We start from the raw sequence: 17126 nt of genomic DNA, 5'->3' as shown, positions 1-17126 counted from the left end.
CCAGAAGCTGAAGCAGGAGGGAGGGAGGGAGGGAGGAGAGAGGCCAAGAAGAAGAGGTGAGTAAGACTGGTGAAGAGTCACAAGTGTTTTCTCCTGCTGTGACAAGCTCCCCTCCCCCTGGTCTCCCAGAACCAGGAAAGGCATGAAGAGGGTGGAGAAGTCAGCTTCACACAGGCGCAGACACAGTCTCAGATTGCTTGGGGGAAACCCTGGAGAGGAGGGGACTTAGGCAGCTTTGGGGAGGCGGGAACCTTCAGTCTCAGCAACTGCTTCATGGAGGCAAGACCTGTTAGAGATGAGTTGCTGTGCTCATTAGGCCTGGCATTCCTGTGCAGATCTTGTTTTTGCTAGTAAAGAGTTAATTCCAACTTGCACAGTGTCATTTACTGCTGGCTCGCTCCAGGCAGGCTTGCACATTTGAATCAGCTCCCAAGTGGGAATAATTAGGCAGAAATAAGCAGTTGTACAAATATAAGATGGGGGACACCAGGCTTGCCAGTAGTACACGTGAAAAGGATCTAGGGGGTCTTTGTGGACCAAATGCTTAACGTGAGTCAAAAGTGTGATGCAGCAGCAACAGAAGCTAATGCTATTCTTGTGTCCAGATCAAGGGAATTTGCAGTACCATTCTATTCTGCCTTGGCCAGACCACACCTGGCATACTGTGTGTCCAATTCTGGGCAACACAATTTAAGAAGGATATTGACAAGCTGGAAGGTGTGCAGAGGAGGGCAACCAAAATGATCAAGGGTCAGGAAACCAAGCCTTATAAGGAACAGTTGGGTATGTTTAGCCTGAAAGAAAGAGGAGATTGAGAGGAGATATGATAGCCATCTTCAAATATCTCAAGGGTTGTCACATGGAAGATGGAACTAGCTTGTTTTCTCCTGCTCTGGAGGGTAGGACTTGAAACAATGGCTTCAAGCAAAAGAAAGGAGATTCCAACTAAACATTGGGAAGAATGTTCTGATGGCAAGAGCTGTTTGACAGTGGAATGGACTCCTTCAGGAGGTAGTGGACACTCCTTAACCGGAGGTTTTTAAGCAGAGGTTGAATGGCATCTGCCAGGGAGGATTGTGTTGAGATTCCTTTCCCTCACAATCCCTTCCAAGTCTAGGAGTCTAGGGTTTTATGACTTATTTCTTGCACTGTGAACCGTTCTGGGTAGCCCCTGGGACAAGTGTCTGGGAGTCTGTATCCCAGTTGGGCTTGCAGCTTTAAATCAGCCCCTGCCTGCCTGCACTGATGCTTACGGCCGTGTCTCTTCACAGGTAGAGGATGGCGGGAAGGCATCCTTGTCGCAGAATATGTTTCCTGGGGACGAGCTGGTGAACATCAACGGGACGCCCTTGTATGGTTCTCGGCAGGAGGCCCTCATCCTCATCAAGGGCTCCTACCGCACCCTCAAGATGATCCTCCGGAGGTGAGAGCTTCATGGGTCTCCCTTTGGCCTCACATTCTGTTGCCCTTCTCCTCTTCCTCCCTTGTTAAAGTTGAGTAGAGATTCCTGCCTTGCAGGGAGTTGGACTAGATGATCCTTGGGGGTCCCTTCTAACCGTGATTCCATTAGAAGACCTGCAGGTGCTGATGGTGCTCCTTAGGGGGGCTTGAGAAATGCGCACCCGAAGAGGCTAGTTGACAGGGATCCTTATCTGATTTGGTGCTTCCTTGTCAGATGTGGGGCTCCTTTGACCAACTTGCTGCTGCCCTCCAGTGGCAGGAATTAGGACCTGCACCTCTTATTTGCAGCCAGCCTAGCGACAGACAAACAACAGGGTGGATGACAGGGCGCCTTGTTTCTTAGGGCTCATCCAGACTTTTGTGCAGCGTTTCTAAGCTCCCTGTCCGAGTTCTTGGAGGTTTTCTGCTACAGTGCTTTCCCCCTGAAAACTCGCTGTTTGTGGCTGAATCAGAGCAAATGCAATCAGCACAAAATCCAAATTGCAATTCTGCGTTAAAGAGCAGGTTTTTTTGGGGACAGTGGAGGGGCAGAAAAAGAAAAAAGAGCTCAGCATGAACTAGGAAAATGCGGACCTGTGCCAATAAAAACATTTCTTTGACTATGAAAATAAGTGTGGCTGTGCCCTTAAAATCACACACCCCTCTCTCACACCTGCTTCTGCAACTGGAGTTCCATAGGACTGGTCCAAAGCAGCCTAGATTTCATTCCCTCCATCCCCCATCAAACACCAACAATTTTTTTAGGAGTTGTAATCTTTTTACATAATGATTTAAGGAATCATTAAACCCTTGGGTTTCTTTTATGGGGCCAGCCAGGGCTGGCCCACTCGTGAGGCAAGGTGAGGCAACTGCCTCAGGCGGCAGGATCCACTAGAACAGCAAATCCCAATGTTGATCTTTCTTTCCCCTATTGTTCCTGATATAGATCTTCCTTTTCCCTATCTTCCCTCTCTCTTAACTAGTTTAAGAGGCGCATGTTTTTCTCTGTGAAAACCTATTTAACGCAGAAAGCAAGCTTACTTCATCTTCCATGTGACAGCTCTTTAGAAATTCATAATCTTGGTGGCCCTCCTCCGCACACCTGCCAATATCCTTTTTAAACTCTGGTGTCAGACCTTGACACAGTATTAGTGTGCCAAAACTGGACACAGGACCCCAGGTATGCTCTGACCAAGGGAAAATAGAGTGGTCTTATGATTTGGACACTCGACTTCTGTTGATGCAGCCTAGAAGAGCATTAACCTTTTTGGCTGCCTGCCAATATCCTTTTCAAATTGCGGCCACTGGAACTGGACACAGGACTCCCGGTGTGGTCTGACCAAGGCAGAATAGAGCAGTATATCTTCCTCCCGAGGCTGATGACCTCACTTTTCCTGCCCTCTGTCACTACTGCTTCCTGCGTGGGGTGAGTGGAGGCGAAGGCAGGACAAGGAGGCCTGCAGCTGTTTCAGCCAGAGGAGTCCTGGGATTCCCCCTGCAGCCAGGCTAGAGTGGACTGTCTCATCTTGTGGGGCACAGTGGGGGGGCGGGGCAGGAGAGCTCCTCACCTCTAAGACAAAAGGATCCCCTCCTCCCCACCAGGGAATAAGGGGTGGGTGAAGAGCTAGCTCAGGAACAAGGAGGGAAGAAAGATCCACATCTTCTGTCCTTGCTATCTTGCCACCTGAGGTGGCCCCCTCACCTTGCCTCAAAGTTGGGCCTGCCTGCATGAGGGCCTGATGGGCGGACAGATGTTTTCTTCCCCAAGCTGACCTTTTTCCTAGATTCCCAATGCTCCACAGAGCCAGGAAGCCCTTTTGCTGTTCCTTTGCATCATCTGGGGCCTCCAACATGACCACTGCCTGCTCCACGTGCTCCCTTATCTCCCTGGACATCACTTCCTCACCACTTCCTGGCTGGAAGGGGATGGGAATGGCGTCTGGCTTGGGGAGTGCAGGAGGGGGGCGGCGGCAGGAAACTCCTGCCCAGTAAGAAGCCCCTCCCTCTTGAGTAGGGATGGCTTGCATGTCCCGGCCCCTCAGCTGCTTATTCCCCACAGCTCCCAGCAGCGTGTGGGCTGGAGTCCTGGGGCGCTCCTTTGTCCTGCCGGACACTCGCACAGGTCTCCCCACTGCCCACGAACAGGTGAGTGTTCTGTGCCTGGGGTGCATGGGGCCATCCCATTTGCCACCTCCTTCTGGCGTGCCTGGTGAGTCCCTTGTCTGGAGGAGAAGGGGTGGGATGAATCCTCTCTTCACTGTCTCCTACCCTGACTGGGTGGGTGAAGACACCCTCGCTGCCGGGCCTGCTGTGCTGCTTTGCTCTGGGGTCTGCAGGCTCCCACTGGTGAGGCAGCTCAGCTGGCAGCACCCCACAGCATCTGCAGGTAGTGCTGGGAGAGGCTCCTACCTGAACCCCTGGAGAGCCATTGCTGCCGGTCAGTCTGGGTGGTGCTGAGCTGGATGGGGGGAGAAGGGGCTGGCCCTCCCATGAAGGCAGCTGAGGCCATGGGCTCAGGCGGCAGGATCCACGGGGGTCCTGATCTTTTTTCCTCCTACCTTGTTCCTGACGCGGATCTTCCCTGGTGTGGAGCGGGGGATACAATTTTTCTATTCGCCTCCGGTGCCAAAATGTCTTGGGCAAGCCCTGGCTCTGCCTATGGGGGCTACCTATGTTCCATTTGGGAAAGCTCCCATCCTGGCATTTTCTGGTGGCTGAACAAGGGTGAGTCACCACCACCCTGTCCCCAAAATGAGATCTTGAGGGTTTGTGTGCTGCAAACTTCAGCTCTTCCCAGGTCGGATGTGTGAAAAGGGAGGACAGGGGGGGGGGGGGCTGCTGCAGCTATATAAGACAAGGGTGAAAGCATGGAAGACTTCCTCCCTCTGAATGACTCCTTCCTTCCCCAACCTTCCCGCTGTGTCTTTTGGGTTTTTTAAAGGAGCTACATCACTTTAGAGGAAAGGAGATTCCAACTAAACATCAGGAGGAACTTTCTGACAGCAAGAGCTGTTTGAGAGTGGGATGGAAGGTGTGTGTGGGGGGGCTCTCCTTCCTTGGAGGTTTTTAAGCAGAGCTTGGATGGACATCTGTCCGGGATGCTTTATCTGAGATTCCTGCATTGCAGGGGGTTAGACTAGATGACCCTTGGGTCCCTTCCAGCTCTACAATTCTTTGATTAAATTGGCTCTTCCAACAGACAGGAAACATCACTTAGGCATCTTTCTGAACCATCCTCTCCCTCCCACACCCATTATACTCTTGAGAAGCAGCCCTTCCAAAGTTATAGGAATCTCTCCATCCCTGACCTATAGCTCTGCAGGGGGCTACATGGGGGTGGCAGCTAGAAAGGCTCCCAGCTCCCCATCTCTGCATGGCATCCCCCTCCCCCGCCCCCATGCTGCCTGCCAGAATGAGATCTTGCTTAATTCTGGCCAACCTGCAGACACGCCTCACAGCACATTTTGTATAAATTCTGCAAAGCTGCATGTGAGTTGGCGGGGGGGGGGGCTGTGCCTTGAGATGGCTTTGGGTGTGGGGGAGAAGAGATGAGGGAAAGAAGAGAGAGAGAGAGAGAGAGAGAGAGAAAGAGAAAGAAGAGTATCTTAGAATCCTAGAATTGTAGAGTCAGAAGGGACCCCAGGAATCTCCAGCCAAGCATCCGTGACACATGGCCATGTAGCCTCTGCTTAAAAACCTCCAAGGAAGGTGAGCCCCCCACCTCGTGGGAGTCTGTTCCACTGCCAAACAACTCTTACTGTCAGAAAGGTCTTCCTAAATCCATGGGATCGGGTCCCGTCCTCCAGAGCAGAAGAAAACAAGCCCTTGCAATATCTCCTCTCATATTTCCTCCCAGTCTCCTCATTTCCAGGCTAAACATACCCAGCTCCTTCAACCACTCCTTATAAGGCTTTGTTTCCAGACCCTTGATCTTCTTGGCCATTGTCCTCTGCACACCTTCCAGCTTGTCCATATCCTTCTTAAGTGGTGGAGCCCAAAACTGGACACTGGACTCTAGGTGGGGTCTGACCAAGGCAGAATAGATTGGGACTAGGACTTCCTTTGACCTGGACACTCAACTTCTGGAGATGCAGCCTGGAAGAGCCTTAGCTTTCATTGCTGCTGCATCGGTCATGTTAAGCTTCACTCATGTTCAGCTTGTGATCCACCAAGACCCCTAGATCCTTTTCACATGTACTACTTGCCGGCCAGTTGTCCCCCATCTTACATTCATGCAGCTGGTTATTCATGCTGTGTGTGTGTGGTGTGTGTGTGTGTGTGTGTGTAGCCTGCCCGGCCTTCTGATGGCCCTTAAGGAGGCTTCCCAGTAGGAGCTTCTCCTGTGGTGGAGGAGGGGAGGTGTGCCTGCTGTTTCCTCTGGCTCATTTCCTCCCCCTTCGATCTGCTCCACAGGAGGGTTGTGCCTCTCATCAGGCCCCACTCATGGCACCTGGCCAAGCTCTCCGAAGTCCGGACTGAGGCTGACACCACCATGCACTTCCCGGCCGATGCCTTCAACCTCTCCTGGCACTCAGGCTGCGACCCCAGGTGAGTGGCTGCCTGACTAATAATAATAATAATAATAATAATAATTTATTTGTACCCCACCCATCTGATTGGGTTGTCTCAGCCACACTGGATGGCTTCCAGCATATATAAAAACATAGTAAAACATTAGATCTTAAAAAGCTTCCCTATACAGGGCTGTCTTCAGATGTCTCATAAAAGACATATAATTACTCATCCCCTTGATGTCTGATGGGAGGGCATTCCACAGGATGGGCTTGGGCATCTGTCTGGTTTGGCAGCACCTCTCTCCCCATGGCAGCAGGGGGCGGTGGGGGCACCCAGGGCTCTTTCTCTCAGGGGGCTGACCATGGAATTATAATATTGAAGGGTTGGAATGTGACGCACTATCCTTTGTCCAAAGATCACAGGGCAGTTTTCAGGATAAAGTTGTTGGCCCCCAACTCCTGGTAGCCTCAGCCAGGATGGCCAGTGGTCAAGGGCGATGGGCCCTATGGCCACCTGTCATGGATGCTTGAGCTGAGATTCTTGCTTTGCAGGGGGTGGATTGGATGACCCTCAGGAGTCCATTCCAACTCTACAATTCCATGATTCCATGACTTGTAGTTCAGAGACATCTGGAAAACTAATTCCCATCATCCTCAAATAGGCGGGGGCTGGTCCTTGTCTGGGAACAGAGAGCAGGAGGAGGAGGAGGAGGAGTAGGGTGTGAGTTTGACTGCTCCTTACTAGTTGCACTACCCTGCTGCCACCTCCACAACCACCCACCGCCTGCTCATGGGTTGGGCTCTGGAGTTGCTGCTGGCTGACTGGCATCTTCCCAGACCTATCCTGGGCCCTGTGGCACAATCATCCTTGCTCGGCTGTGGGACATGGCATTTCTCTCCCCCCCCCCAATGCCTCAGATGCTTGTTTGGTTTGAGCTCATCTCCCTTCAGGAAGGGAGGTGGTTTGGGAGCCGTCCTGGCTGCTAGCAGGGAGGAGGTAATGAGTTGCAGGCCTCTTGTCTGAGTGAAAGGGGCAGGGCTGCCAACACCCTCCAGCCTGGAGTGGGGAAGAGGGCACAAGTTGCCAAAAGGCTGGGTTTTGTCATTTCTGAATTTTCTGATGTGCTGTCAGGGCCTGCCGAAGACATTTTGCCAAAAAACCACACCCATGCTCAGGCATGGTATTGAGGACTCCTAGACTGCCGGTGTTGGGGGACTTCAACATCCATACCAAAACAGTTGGCCCTGCGGTCACTTGGGACTTCATAGTTGCCATGACGACCATGGGGCTGCCCCAACATGTCATTGGGCGGGAAGAGGGTGATCTGAAAGTGGGTGTCATTGACATCCATCCCATGTCATAGTTAGATCACTTCCTTTTTGAAGTCTAGGCTTTCAGCACCTTCCCCCCTCTGCAGAGGTGGTGGACCTATGAGAAGGGTCTGCCCTCGGAAGCTGATGGATCCAATATATTTCCAGACAGCTCTGGTGAGAGAGTGGGTGGCACTGTGGTCTAAACCACTGAGCCTCTGGGGCTTGCCAATCAGAAGGCTGGCGGTTCGAATCCCCACAACGGGGTGAGCTCCTGTTGCTCGGTCCCTGCTCCTGCCAACCTAGCAGTTCAAAAGCACGTCAAAGTGCAAGTAGATAAATAAGTACCGCTCCGGCGGGAAGGTAAACGGCATTTCCGTGCGCTCTGCTCTCCGTCATGGTGTCCCATTGTGCCAGAAGCAGTTTAGTCATGTTTACGACATGACCCGGAAAGCTGTCTGCAGACAAACACCAGCTTCCTCGGCCTGAAAGCGAGATGAGTGCTGCAACCCCATAGTTGCCTTTGACTGGACTTAACCATCCAGGGATCCTTTACCTTCTTTACCTATTAGACAGCTCTGGGGGACTTTCTGGCTGATATGACTGATGTTCCTATCAAAGCCCTGGCTGACTTGTGGAACATCTGGATGACTTTTGGCCCATTGACACAATCACCCCTGAGCACCTTCTCAGTTTGTTTCCTCCCTGGGTGATGGCTGGAACATGAGTGGAGGAAAACTCTAGTAGACTGCAGTCGAACACTGGTGAGCGCCTACTGGCAGTGAAGGCAGCAAAGAAGACATACTCTTCTGCTTCCATTGCATCCTCATTATGGTGTCTGGCAGAGCTTTTCTGGGTAGTATGGGGCCTCTTACAGTCTGACACAAAGGAGGTGATGGATCCAATAGTAATTCACTGTGATTTGGTTGCAAAGCATTGGATAAAACTGATTACATCTGCCAGGATCTTGACGCCACTGTTAACAGCAGATGAATCTCGAGGGGTGTCCAGAGCACAGTCTAGTCCTGTTGTGTTGGATGAGTTTCCGTTAGTAAGGCTCGAAGACATGGACAAGGTGCTAGGATCGGTCAGGGCACTCGCTTTTGCTCCGGACCCTTGCTCCTCCTGGCTGATAGAAACTAGCAGGGGAGGGACAGCTGGCTGGGCCAGGGAAGTGGTTAATACCGTCTTGCGAGAGGAGGAGGTGGTCCCTGCCCGCTTCAAGGAGGCAGTGGTGAAACCTCTCAGCCAAGAAATCCTCCCTGGAGTTGAAAAAAACTAACTACTGGCTACTTTCCAGTGTCCCCTTCTTGGGCAAGGTTCTTGAGAGGGTGGTCAGACACCAGATCTAGGTGCTTTTGGAGTAAACCAATTTTCTAGATTCATTTCAATACAGGGTTTCGGTTGTGGTTTTTTGTTATGTATTTTGTGTTCCCATTTTGTGATTTTATGTTGTGAACCACCCTGTGATATTTAATTAATAATTAAATAAATGAAGCAGTATGCAAATATTCTTAGAAATGAATAAGAAAGGTTACTGGCAACAGGCACTTTTGTCTACAACCTCCTAATGAGGGATCCCCCCCTCTCCCTGCAGTGATCTTCCCTTGCCCTGGAACCCCCTCGCTCGCCACTGCAGCACAGACAAGAGCAGCTCCCTTGGGAGCATGGAAAGCTTGGACCAGGGTGGCCAGACATACTACGAGGGCAGCCTCTCTCCCATTGACCAGACCATGTACCAGAACAAGCGGGACTCTGCCTACAGCTCCTTCTCGGCCAGCTCCAATGCCTCCGACTCTGCCCTGCGGCCCGAGGACGGCGGTGTCCCCGAAGGCCTCCCACCAGACCCCCGTTACCTGCAGACCAGTGGCGAAGCTGTGGCAGCAGTGGGCCTGCACGCCTCGCCCAGCCGGCCTGCCCCTAGTGCCAGGACAGCCCCCTGCCTTCAGGACAGTCACTTCCCCAGCTCTACCAGAGCTGTTGTGTCCACCCCTCCCCAGCCGCCAGTGAGGCAGGACAGCCTGCGAGCCTGTAACCTGCCCCCAACCAACACAGAAGGCCGTCGGAAGGACTCCCCTCACCTCAAGGCCCGCTGGACCTCGGACACGGTCCTTTCTGTGCGAGGCAGGGACCCCGAGCTGGGCAAGGAGTCACCCACAGAGCATTACTACTTGCTGAGTTCTCATGCTGACCAGCCCACCCCCATGGAGAAGGAAGCCCAGAGTGCCAACTCCCTTCCGGGTGAGCAGAGCAGTGGGGAACACCCCTTGGGCAAGCCTCACACAGGCAGCCAGGACCCCTTTGTGACCAAGCCAGGCAGTCCTGAGGGTGCCTGCCAGCCCCACTGGAAGGCCCGCTGGGCTGGAGCACTGAGCCATCGTCACAGTGCCCCAGAACACCTGCTGGCGGCTCAGCTGCGGGCTCTGCACGTCTCCTGCCCCCAGGAGGGCTCTCACTGGACTGTGTCTCCGCTGCACGTGGAGCAAAGGAGCAACCCAGGGGCCCAGCAGAGTCAGGGCTCCCCCAGAAAGGCGCAAAGCCCCCGTTCTGAAAGCAGCTGCTGCCACATGGGGCCAGAGCGACCCAGGAGTGCCTCTGTCGAACTGGCATCCTCCCCGCATCTGCAGCCCACTGGAGATGCCAGCACAGGCCTGAAGGAGACACCCAGCATGGAGGCATCGGCAGAGGTGCGGCAGGAGGAGGAAGGGAGCATCATGGGCACCAGGAAGGGGGCCTCATCTCAGCACCGCTCAGCCCATATGCGCCGGCGCAGCGACCGCTTTGCCACCAACTTGCGGAATGAGATCCAGTGGCGCAAAGCACAGCTGCAAAAGGCGAAGGGCTCCACTCCACTGTTGGAGGAGGGGGAGTCCAACCAGGAGGCAGGGGAGCCCCCCGGCAGCCCCCCTGTCCCTCCTTCCCTGCCCCACTCTCCTCCGCCTCCCATGCCCAAGGGCCGGCCTCCTGGCTTGACCCAGCATAGAGCGCTACTTCCCAGGCGCTGGGGCTCTGAGCTGAGTGTCTTTGCAGCAGACAGTGGTTTCCCCAGCCCCAGGAAGCCCCAGGGAGCTCTTCCACCTGGAGGAAGTCAAGGGGGCCGCTGGAGGTGGTCACCAGAGCGCAAGCTGCAGCCCCACCATCAGAGCCAGCAGGTGGCTGATTCTGGGAGCCCCTTGCCGCCCCCTGAGGACTCCGGCCTCCTGCCTTTTGCCGACCGGAGGAAGTTCTTTGAGGAGACAAGCAAGCCGCTGTCCTCTGGGGGCTTCAGCTGCCAGAACAACAGGCCAGCGGGGGTATCCCTCCCCAGGATGGTGGACCAGGACTCCTTCCAGCCAGCCAGCTCCGAGCGCAGGGACCAGCGCCGCCACTCTGTGGACCAGCCCTACAGGCTCCTGCAGCCCCCGCCACCCCACACCTACCAAGACTTCCTTCCAGAGGTGCCTGCCTTTTGCAAGCCATTGGCCCAGTGTGAGGAAGACTGTGATCACTGGCGCCCCCTTCCCTGCTCACGTGCTGCCCGGGAAGGCTGTGCTTGCTGCTATGGGGATCGGTGCCCCGCAGCTCATCACAGGAACATGCCGGCAGCATCTGGCCACTGGGCCCACCACTGCCACTCGCACGCCTGGAATCGCTGCCGCGGCTGCTGCTGCTGCCCAGCCCAGCCCAAGTTCTTGGAGGAGGGGGGACCCTGGCATGCGAGGAAGACCTTTCTAGCGGTAAGAGGGTGTGGGTGTGGGAGGGGTCTGTTGCAGGACTGGGAGAGGATGTGGGTCAGGTGCTGCTCATCCAAGGGTCTTGGAACTGGCCAGCCTCCCAAAAAGGCTTCCTGTGCAAGGAACAAGTCATAGAATCATAGAATGATTTGGAAGGGACTCTGAGGGTAATCTAGTCCAACCTTTGGGAAGGCAGGAATCTCCACTCAGGCATCCATAGCAGATGGCCTTCCAATCTCTCCTTAAAGATCTCCCAAGGGAATCTGTTCCACTATGAAAGGGCTCTTCCTGGCAGAAAGTTCTTCCTGGAGTTTAGTTGCAATCTCCTTTCTTGTAACTTAAAGCCATAGGTTAGTGCCCTCTCCTCGAGCAGGAGAAGATAAGATCTAGATACCTCCTCTTTTCCAAGCTAAAGATCCCCAGCTCCTTCAAAGGCTCCTCATCAGGCTTGGTTTCCAGACCCTTGACCATCTTGGCTGCCTGCCTCTGCACATTCTCCAGCTAGTCAATATCCTTAAATTGTGGCACCCAGAACTGGACATGGGTCTCTAGGTGGTTTCCCTCCAAGGCAGAATAGAGTGGTACTTTTACCCTAACCCTAACCCTATGATTCTATATGTATGCTTTAGTTGAGATTCCTGCATTTGCAGGGGATTGGATTAGATGACCCTTGGGATCCCTTCCAACTCTATGATTTTATTATATGGACACTGTGCATGTGAAAAGGATATTGGGGTCTTAGAGGACCACAAACTTCATGTGAGTCAACAGTGTGGTGCAGCAGCAGCAGCAGCAGCAGCAGCAGCAAAAAATAAAATAAAATTAAAATAAAATAAAAGCTAATGCTAGTCTGGGCTGCATCAACAGAGGTCTCATATCAAGGTGAAGGGCAGTCATAGGACTACTCCCTTGGTCAGCCATTCCAAGGAGAGTCTTCATCATTGCCTGGTGGATTCCAGACCTCCCCAAGGGCTGGCTCAAGACATTTTGGCACCCGAGGCAGACCCGAGATTTGGGCCTACCTCTGTTTCAGGGAAGAAGAGAGGGAAGATTGACATCAGGGGGGAAAGTGTGGGGAGAGAAAGTTTGGCTTTGGGATCTGTTGCTCCTGACGATACTGCAGTCCGAGGCAGTTGCCTCACCTTGCTTCATGGGTGGGCTGGCCCTTCGTGCCACCACCCTCAGCCTCTTTTCCTTTTTTTCCAGGACTTTTCCTTGGGTGAGTGGGAGCCTCCTACACCCAGCAGGAAGATGATGAGCCCGTCCATGAGGTAGGCAGGGGGTGCCTGGGGTGGGCAAGGAACGCTAGATGTTGGTGCCCACAGATGGGTAGGGTGGGGAAGCAGGAAAAACGGCAACGTGGCACAGCAGTTCCTGATTCACTTGATGTCCCCAGGTGTCTGGGAGGTGCTCCTGCTGGGGGCCCCTCCTCGCAAAATGCTAGGCCCTTCTCCGTCATCGGCACTCACCCCAAACTGCATGAGGCTCTGAGGCTGGCATAGGCCCACATAGGGAACTCTTGTAGGCTGGAGCAACAGAAGAGCCATTCCTTCCCACCTCTGCTAAGTCCTGTGTGTTTGCTGCTGGGGCTGGACCCATTCCATCTTGCTCTAGGGAGAGGCGCCACTTCCTCAAGGCACCCTTGGCATTCATCACAACCAAGATCAATGAGGGCCTTTCTTTGAAGGCCCAGCACCACCCACCAGCAACCTCAGGAGGAATGGGAACTGAGCACTGAAACAACCAGAGCCAGGAATGTGGCACACGAACCAGCTGGGGCAGGGTGGAGAGGGCAAACTGGCCCAACCTTCCTTCTGACTGAAGGGGTTTGCCCCATGGCTGTAGCAACCCAGGAAGGTGGGAGAGAGCAACGCACCCTTGCTGGTCTTTTGGAAGCCCACTTCCTGTCAGAAGCTTCTTCCCGAGATGCTGAGGCAGAACTGGTGTTAACACAAGGGATGGGGTGTGTGTGTGTGTGGGGGGGTTGTCTTCCCTAGTGCCATTCTGTGGTTCGCCTCAGGTGTCAGAATGCCTTGGGCTGGTCCTGTCTGCAGAGGCTGCTGCCACTCACTTCCAAGTGTCCTGATTTTCCAGGGACAGTCCTGGAATGATGGAAGCCATCCCAGTTTCTGATTTGATCTTGGAATGCCCTTATTTTCCCTTTTCCTTCCCTCCACATCTCGGAGAACAGTTAAAAGTGGTGTCTGTGTGTAGGGGCAAAAACAGAATCCTGTTTATCCTGAAAATAAAATTCCAGCACCAAATGAAGGAAATGGTGAAGCTGTCATACGAAGCCCTTCCTGTAGTTTTGAAGGAAAATATCAACAATCCACTTCTTCAGCAGCCAGCCATTTCTCAAGAAAGGCATGGTGCATTTATTCCTTTATTGTGAAGAGAGCCTTTCCCTGTCTGCTCAGAAGTATGTCCCATTGTATTCAATGTAGGTTCAGCGGGGAGGTTGTAATTTGGCTCAAGGTGACAAATACAAACTTGTATATGACTTCTGTGGGAGATCAGACGGGGAAAAGATGCGGAATAGGATGCCCCTATTTTCGCCAGAGAAATGTTGGTGGGGTATGTTGCAGGTTGTTCTTCTTTCACTCTCCTTGCAGTGAACTCGCACAACACAAGGTGGGCTTTGCGAGGGCCAGCCCCTTCTGGACCTGCTCAGAGGCCTCCGAGGCAGAATGGCACCCTTCCTGCCACGCTGGGCCCCCTCACAGCCTCTCCTGGGATGGCAAGAGGCCTGGGCGAGCAGCAGAGAACCTGGCCTACAAAGAGGACCCTGCCACCCCTCACAGACACCCCCTGCGCGAAAGGGCCTTCTCAGAGAGCCACCTCTGTGCAGAGCAGGCCGGTGCTTCTGGGAGGGAGAGACGAGAAGCCCCTCTGGCCAAGCTGGAGGAGGGGGCCCGGCTGGAGTCTCCCCGGGCAGCCAAGCAAAAGGGCCTGCCCCCTCCACGGCCCCCGCCACCAAACTGGGAGAAATACCGCCCCGGCCGTGCCTCCCACAGCCATCTGCTTCCTCCCAAGGCTGGCCCACACCCTCACCTGGAAGAAGCCTGTGCCCACGGCCAGAGCAGCAGCGAGGTGGCAAGGCAGCGGTCTCAGAGCCTGCCTCTGGAGCAGCTGCGGGGGGAGGCCGGCCAGCAGCTCAGCCCCAGGCCTCAGGAAGCCCCCCACTCCCCCTACCACTACAACAGTTCGCCACTCCGAACCCCAGAGTGGGCAGTGCCAGATGGGAGCAGCCAGAGTGGGTCATCCAGGCAAGTAGTGCATTGCTTTCTGCCTCTTGGGGCTCATAGGTTGTGGGCATGGGATGGGGGTGGTGGTCTGTACAGAGGGGCAGGGAAGTAGGGAAGGTGGTTTCAGGAGGGACTAGCTGGGCAGGAGAGAGCAGGATCAGTGCCTAGGCCTCTTCATACTGACGACTCAAAGGACAGGTGGAGGTTTCTACACAGAGGTTGGATAGCCATCTGTCCTGGACGCTTTAGCTGAGATTCCTGCCTTGCAGGGGGTTGGACTAGATGGCCCTTGAGTCTGTGCCCCCTGTTAAGCTTAGACTGAACCCCATCCAGCCTGTAGCAAGAGATTTTACAGTGAGTGGACTTGTTGGGACGGGGGCAGAAAGCAGCAAGAGGGTCAGACTGTGGTGCAGAAGAGGAGGAATCTCATGGCAAGTAACTTCATGTGGGCTAGTAGTGTGGAGTTGTTTTTCCAAAAGCAAGGATGGGGACCTGGTGGCAGGACTTGCCCAACTATGAGGTGGACTGAGACATCTGCCTCAGGTGGCAGCATCTCAAGGGGCAGCTGGAGAAGCAAGGGAATGTGGTGGGGGTCAGCTGCTGATGAGATCTTGTGAAGTTTTGCCACTGCTGCCACTTCTTCTCACATCTCTGAAGCTGCTGTGGGTGACACTCGACCTGACCACTGCTGGAGAAGTGGTATGTGTGAGATACATGTGCGAGAAGTTGCTTCTTCTCCTCACTTCTCCCGTGGTGGGAGGGCGCCCCACCAAAGAAGCAAGAAGAGGCACCAGCTGTGTCTCTGTTCAGGTGAGATTTTGTGGACCTCTCCCCAAATCTTGCCTGAACCCAGAAGCTGTGAGCAGGGGAGGGTGGGCCCAGATGTTGCCAGGCTCCAACTCTTATCATCTTGCCATCTTATCAGGAGGTCCAGTTCCACACAATATAGGGATCAGGGCTGTAGGTGCAGGAATTGGCAGGTGGATGGCTGGTGGTTAAGGGCAATAAGTTTAAAAAGAACAAAAAACTATTGTAGTATAAGGTTAATGGTAAGGAATGGAATGTGAATTAGAAATAATCAGGCAAATAATGCAGCAACAAGGAGGACCTTGGACACATCATGAACGGAGTGCAGGAAACCAATTTTCTGAAAATTTGTATTACATTTGTTTTCATGTGGCTGATTTGGTAAAAATTTGGAAAACCAACAAAAATGACTTAGGGCATATCTCCTTTGGCATTCCCTCCCCTTAAATATGAGACAGGTGCCATCCCTGAGGTCTTCCCAGCAACCGGGATTTCCTATTCCAAAAAGCCTCTTCACTGGAATTACTTTTAAGGTGTTTTATTGCTTGCTGCCCTGTGCTCCTTCAGTAGCCTCAGCTTTTGTAGCTGGAGTCAGTCCGGGGCCTTCCCTCCCAGGCCAGGAAGAAAAAGATAGAAAAACCACTGAGCTTGAAGCCATTTAACCTGTTTTTAACCGGGTGTCTGGTGGGTTTTGTGCTTAAAGGCCTGCATGTTCCCCGGAGGAAGCAGCAACACCCAGGCCCCTGTGGGAAAAGGGGAAGGATGGATCGGCCAGCAGGACCCCTGAGCCGGTGTCAGCCAGCCCCTCCAGCCTTGGTGAGTTCTGCTTGCCCTCTGCAGGTATCCCTGCCTCTTGTCTCTCCAGCAATGCTGCCGTCTGAAAGGGCTCTTCTCTCTCTCTCTCTCTCTCTCTCTCTCTCTCTCTCTCTCTCTCTCTCTCCCCCCCCCTTCACAGCCTCCAAGGAGCTAGAGGGGGTTGAAGGAGATGCCTGCTGCCCAGGTACAGTGGGTTCAGTGCACCCCTTCCACCTGAACTCGGAAGAGCTGATGAGGGACGTGGCAGGCAGGGACCGCTCCCTGGCTGGAGTGCTCAGCCCCACCCTGGGTCTGGTGACGGCAGTGGAAATGATGGGGGGCCTCTTCTCCCCCAGTGAGGGTGCTGCGTGGCCCCCTCAGGCTGGTGCCGTGGGACTCTCAGCCAGGTAGGCATACCAGCTGCAATGGCATCCCCAAAAACTCTTGGTATGTAGGGCAGCAAGTTCTGGGGGCTGGGGGGGGGGCTATGTGGGCCCTTGGCACAGAGCATCCTTCCCCTGCCAGGAGCCCTCCTGGGCCCACCAGCTCATCCAGCATAGAACCATAGAATGGTAGAGTTGGAAGGGACCACAAGGGTCATCTAGTCCAACCTAGTCCAATGAGGAATCTTTTGCTCAACGTGGGGCTCGAACCCACGTCCCTGAGATTAAGACCATCTGAGCCGTGGTCAGGAGGGGGTAATGGGAACTGAAGTCCATTAACACCTGGAGGACAACCAGGTGGGGGAAGGATGGCTCTGAGCCTTGAGGAAGGACCAGGGTGTGGGGGACCCACATTCAGACCTCTTTTTCTCAGTCTGTCCCACCTCATAGGCTTGCCGTGAGGATCAGTTGTGGGAGGGGAAGAAAGCAGTGCAAACCACCATCCAAGGGTAGGACACTAATGTATAGGAAGAGCCTCAGCCTCTGGGTGGGTGTGAGCCTGGGGTCTCCCTGGAGGTGCCCCTCCTGCTGATGCCCCTCTTGGGACACCTCATTGCTGCCTGTGACTCCCACTTATCCCCCACCACAGTTGCTGTTTTATTGTAAATATATTGAGAATTCATAGAGTAGTAGGATTTGTAGAGTTTGAAGGGGCTTACAATGATACATTGCATGACAGAACAAGGGCTTAAGGGCAGCTTATTTTTTATACTGCTGTCAGCCAATAGCTGCATGACTTATAAGATGGTTCTAATTCATCACCATGACTTTGCTTGTATGCCATTCACACACAATGCTCAAAGTGATTTAACAAGAAGGGAACAGCAATTCAGCAATAGTTCAGAAGTGGAAACGAAA

The 17126-nt window shown here is 53.8% G+C and overlaps 1 protein-coding gene across 2 annotated transcripts in view; it reads left to right on the top strand.

The window, feature by feature from the left end:
- The window catches only part of SHROOM4 (shroom family member 4), a 39315-nt gene that overhangs the window by 14944 nt on the left and 7245 nt on the right, over nucleotides 1-17126 (top strand). For both annotated transcript variants that reach the window (XM_080990311.1, XM_080990312.1), the window contains exons 2-8: nucleotides 1272-1423; nucleotides 5854-5988; nucleotides 8863-10981; nucleotides 12185-12249; nucleotides 13591-14244; nucleotides 15734-15846; nucleotides 15986-16232. In XM_080990311.1, the coding sequence (XP_080846437.1) occupies nucleotides 1272-1423; nucleotides 5854-5988; nucleotides 8863-10981; nucleotides 12185-12249; nucleotides 13591-14244; nucleotides 15734-15846; nucleotides 15986-16232 (3485 nt within the window). The remainder of the gene's footprint in view (nucleotides 1-1271; nucleotides 1424-5853; nucleotides 5989-8862; nucleotides 10982-12184; nucleotides 12250-13590; nucleotides 14245-15733; nucleotides 15847-15985; nucleotides 16233-17126) is intronic.

Source organism: Podarcis pityusensis, assembly GCF_964106645.2.
Source record: "Podarcis pityusensis genome assembly, chromosome: Z".
Taxonomy (NCBI): Eukaryota; Metazoa; Chordata; class Lepidosauria; order Squamata; family Lacertidae; genus Podarcis; species Podarcis pityusensis.
This window is presented reverse-complemented; position numbering and strand designations above follow the sequence as displayed.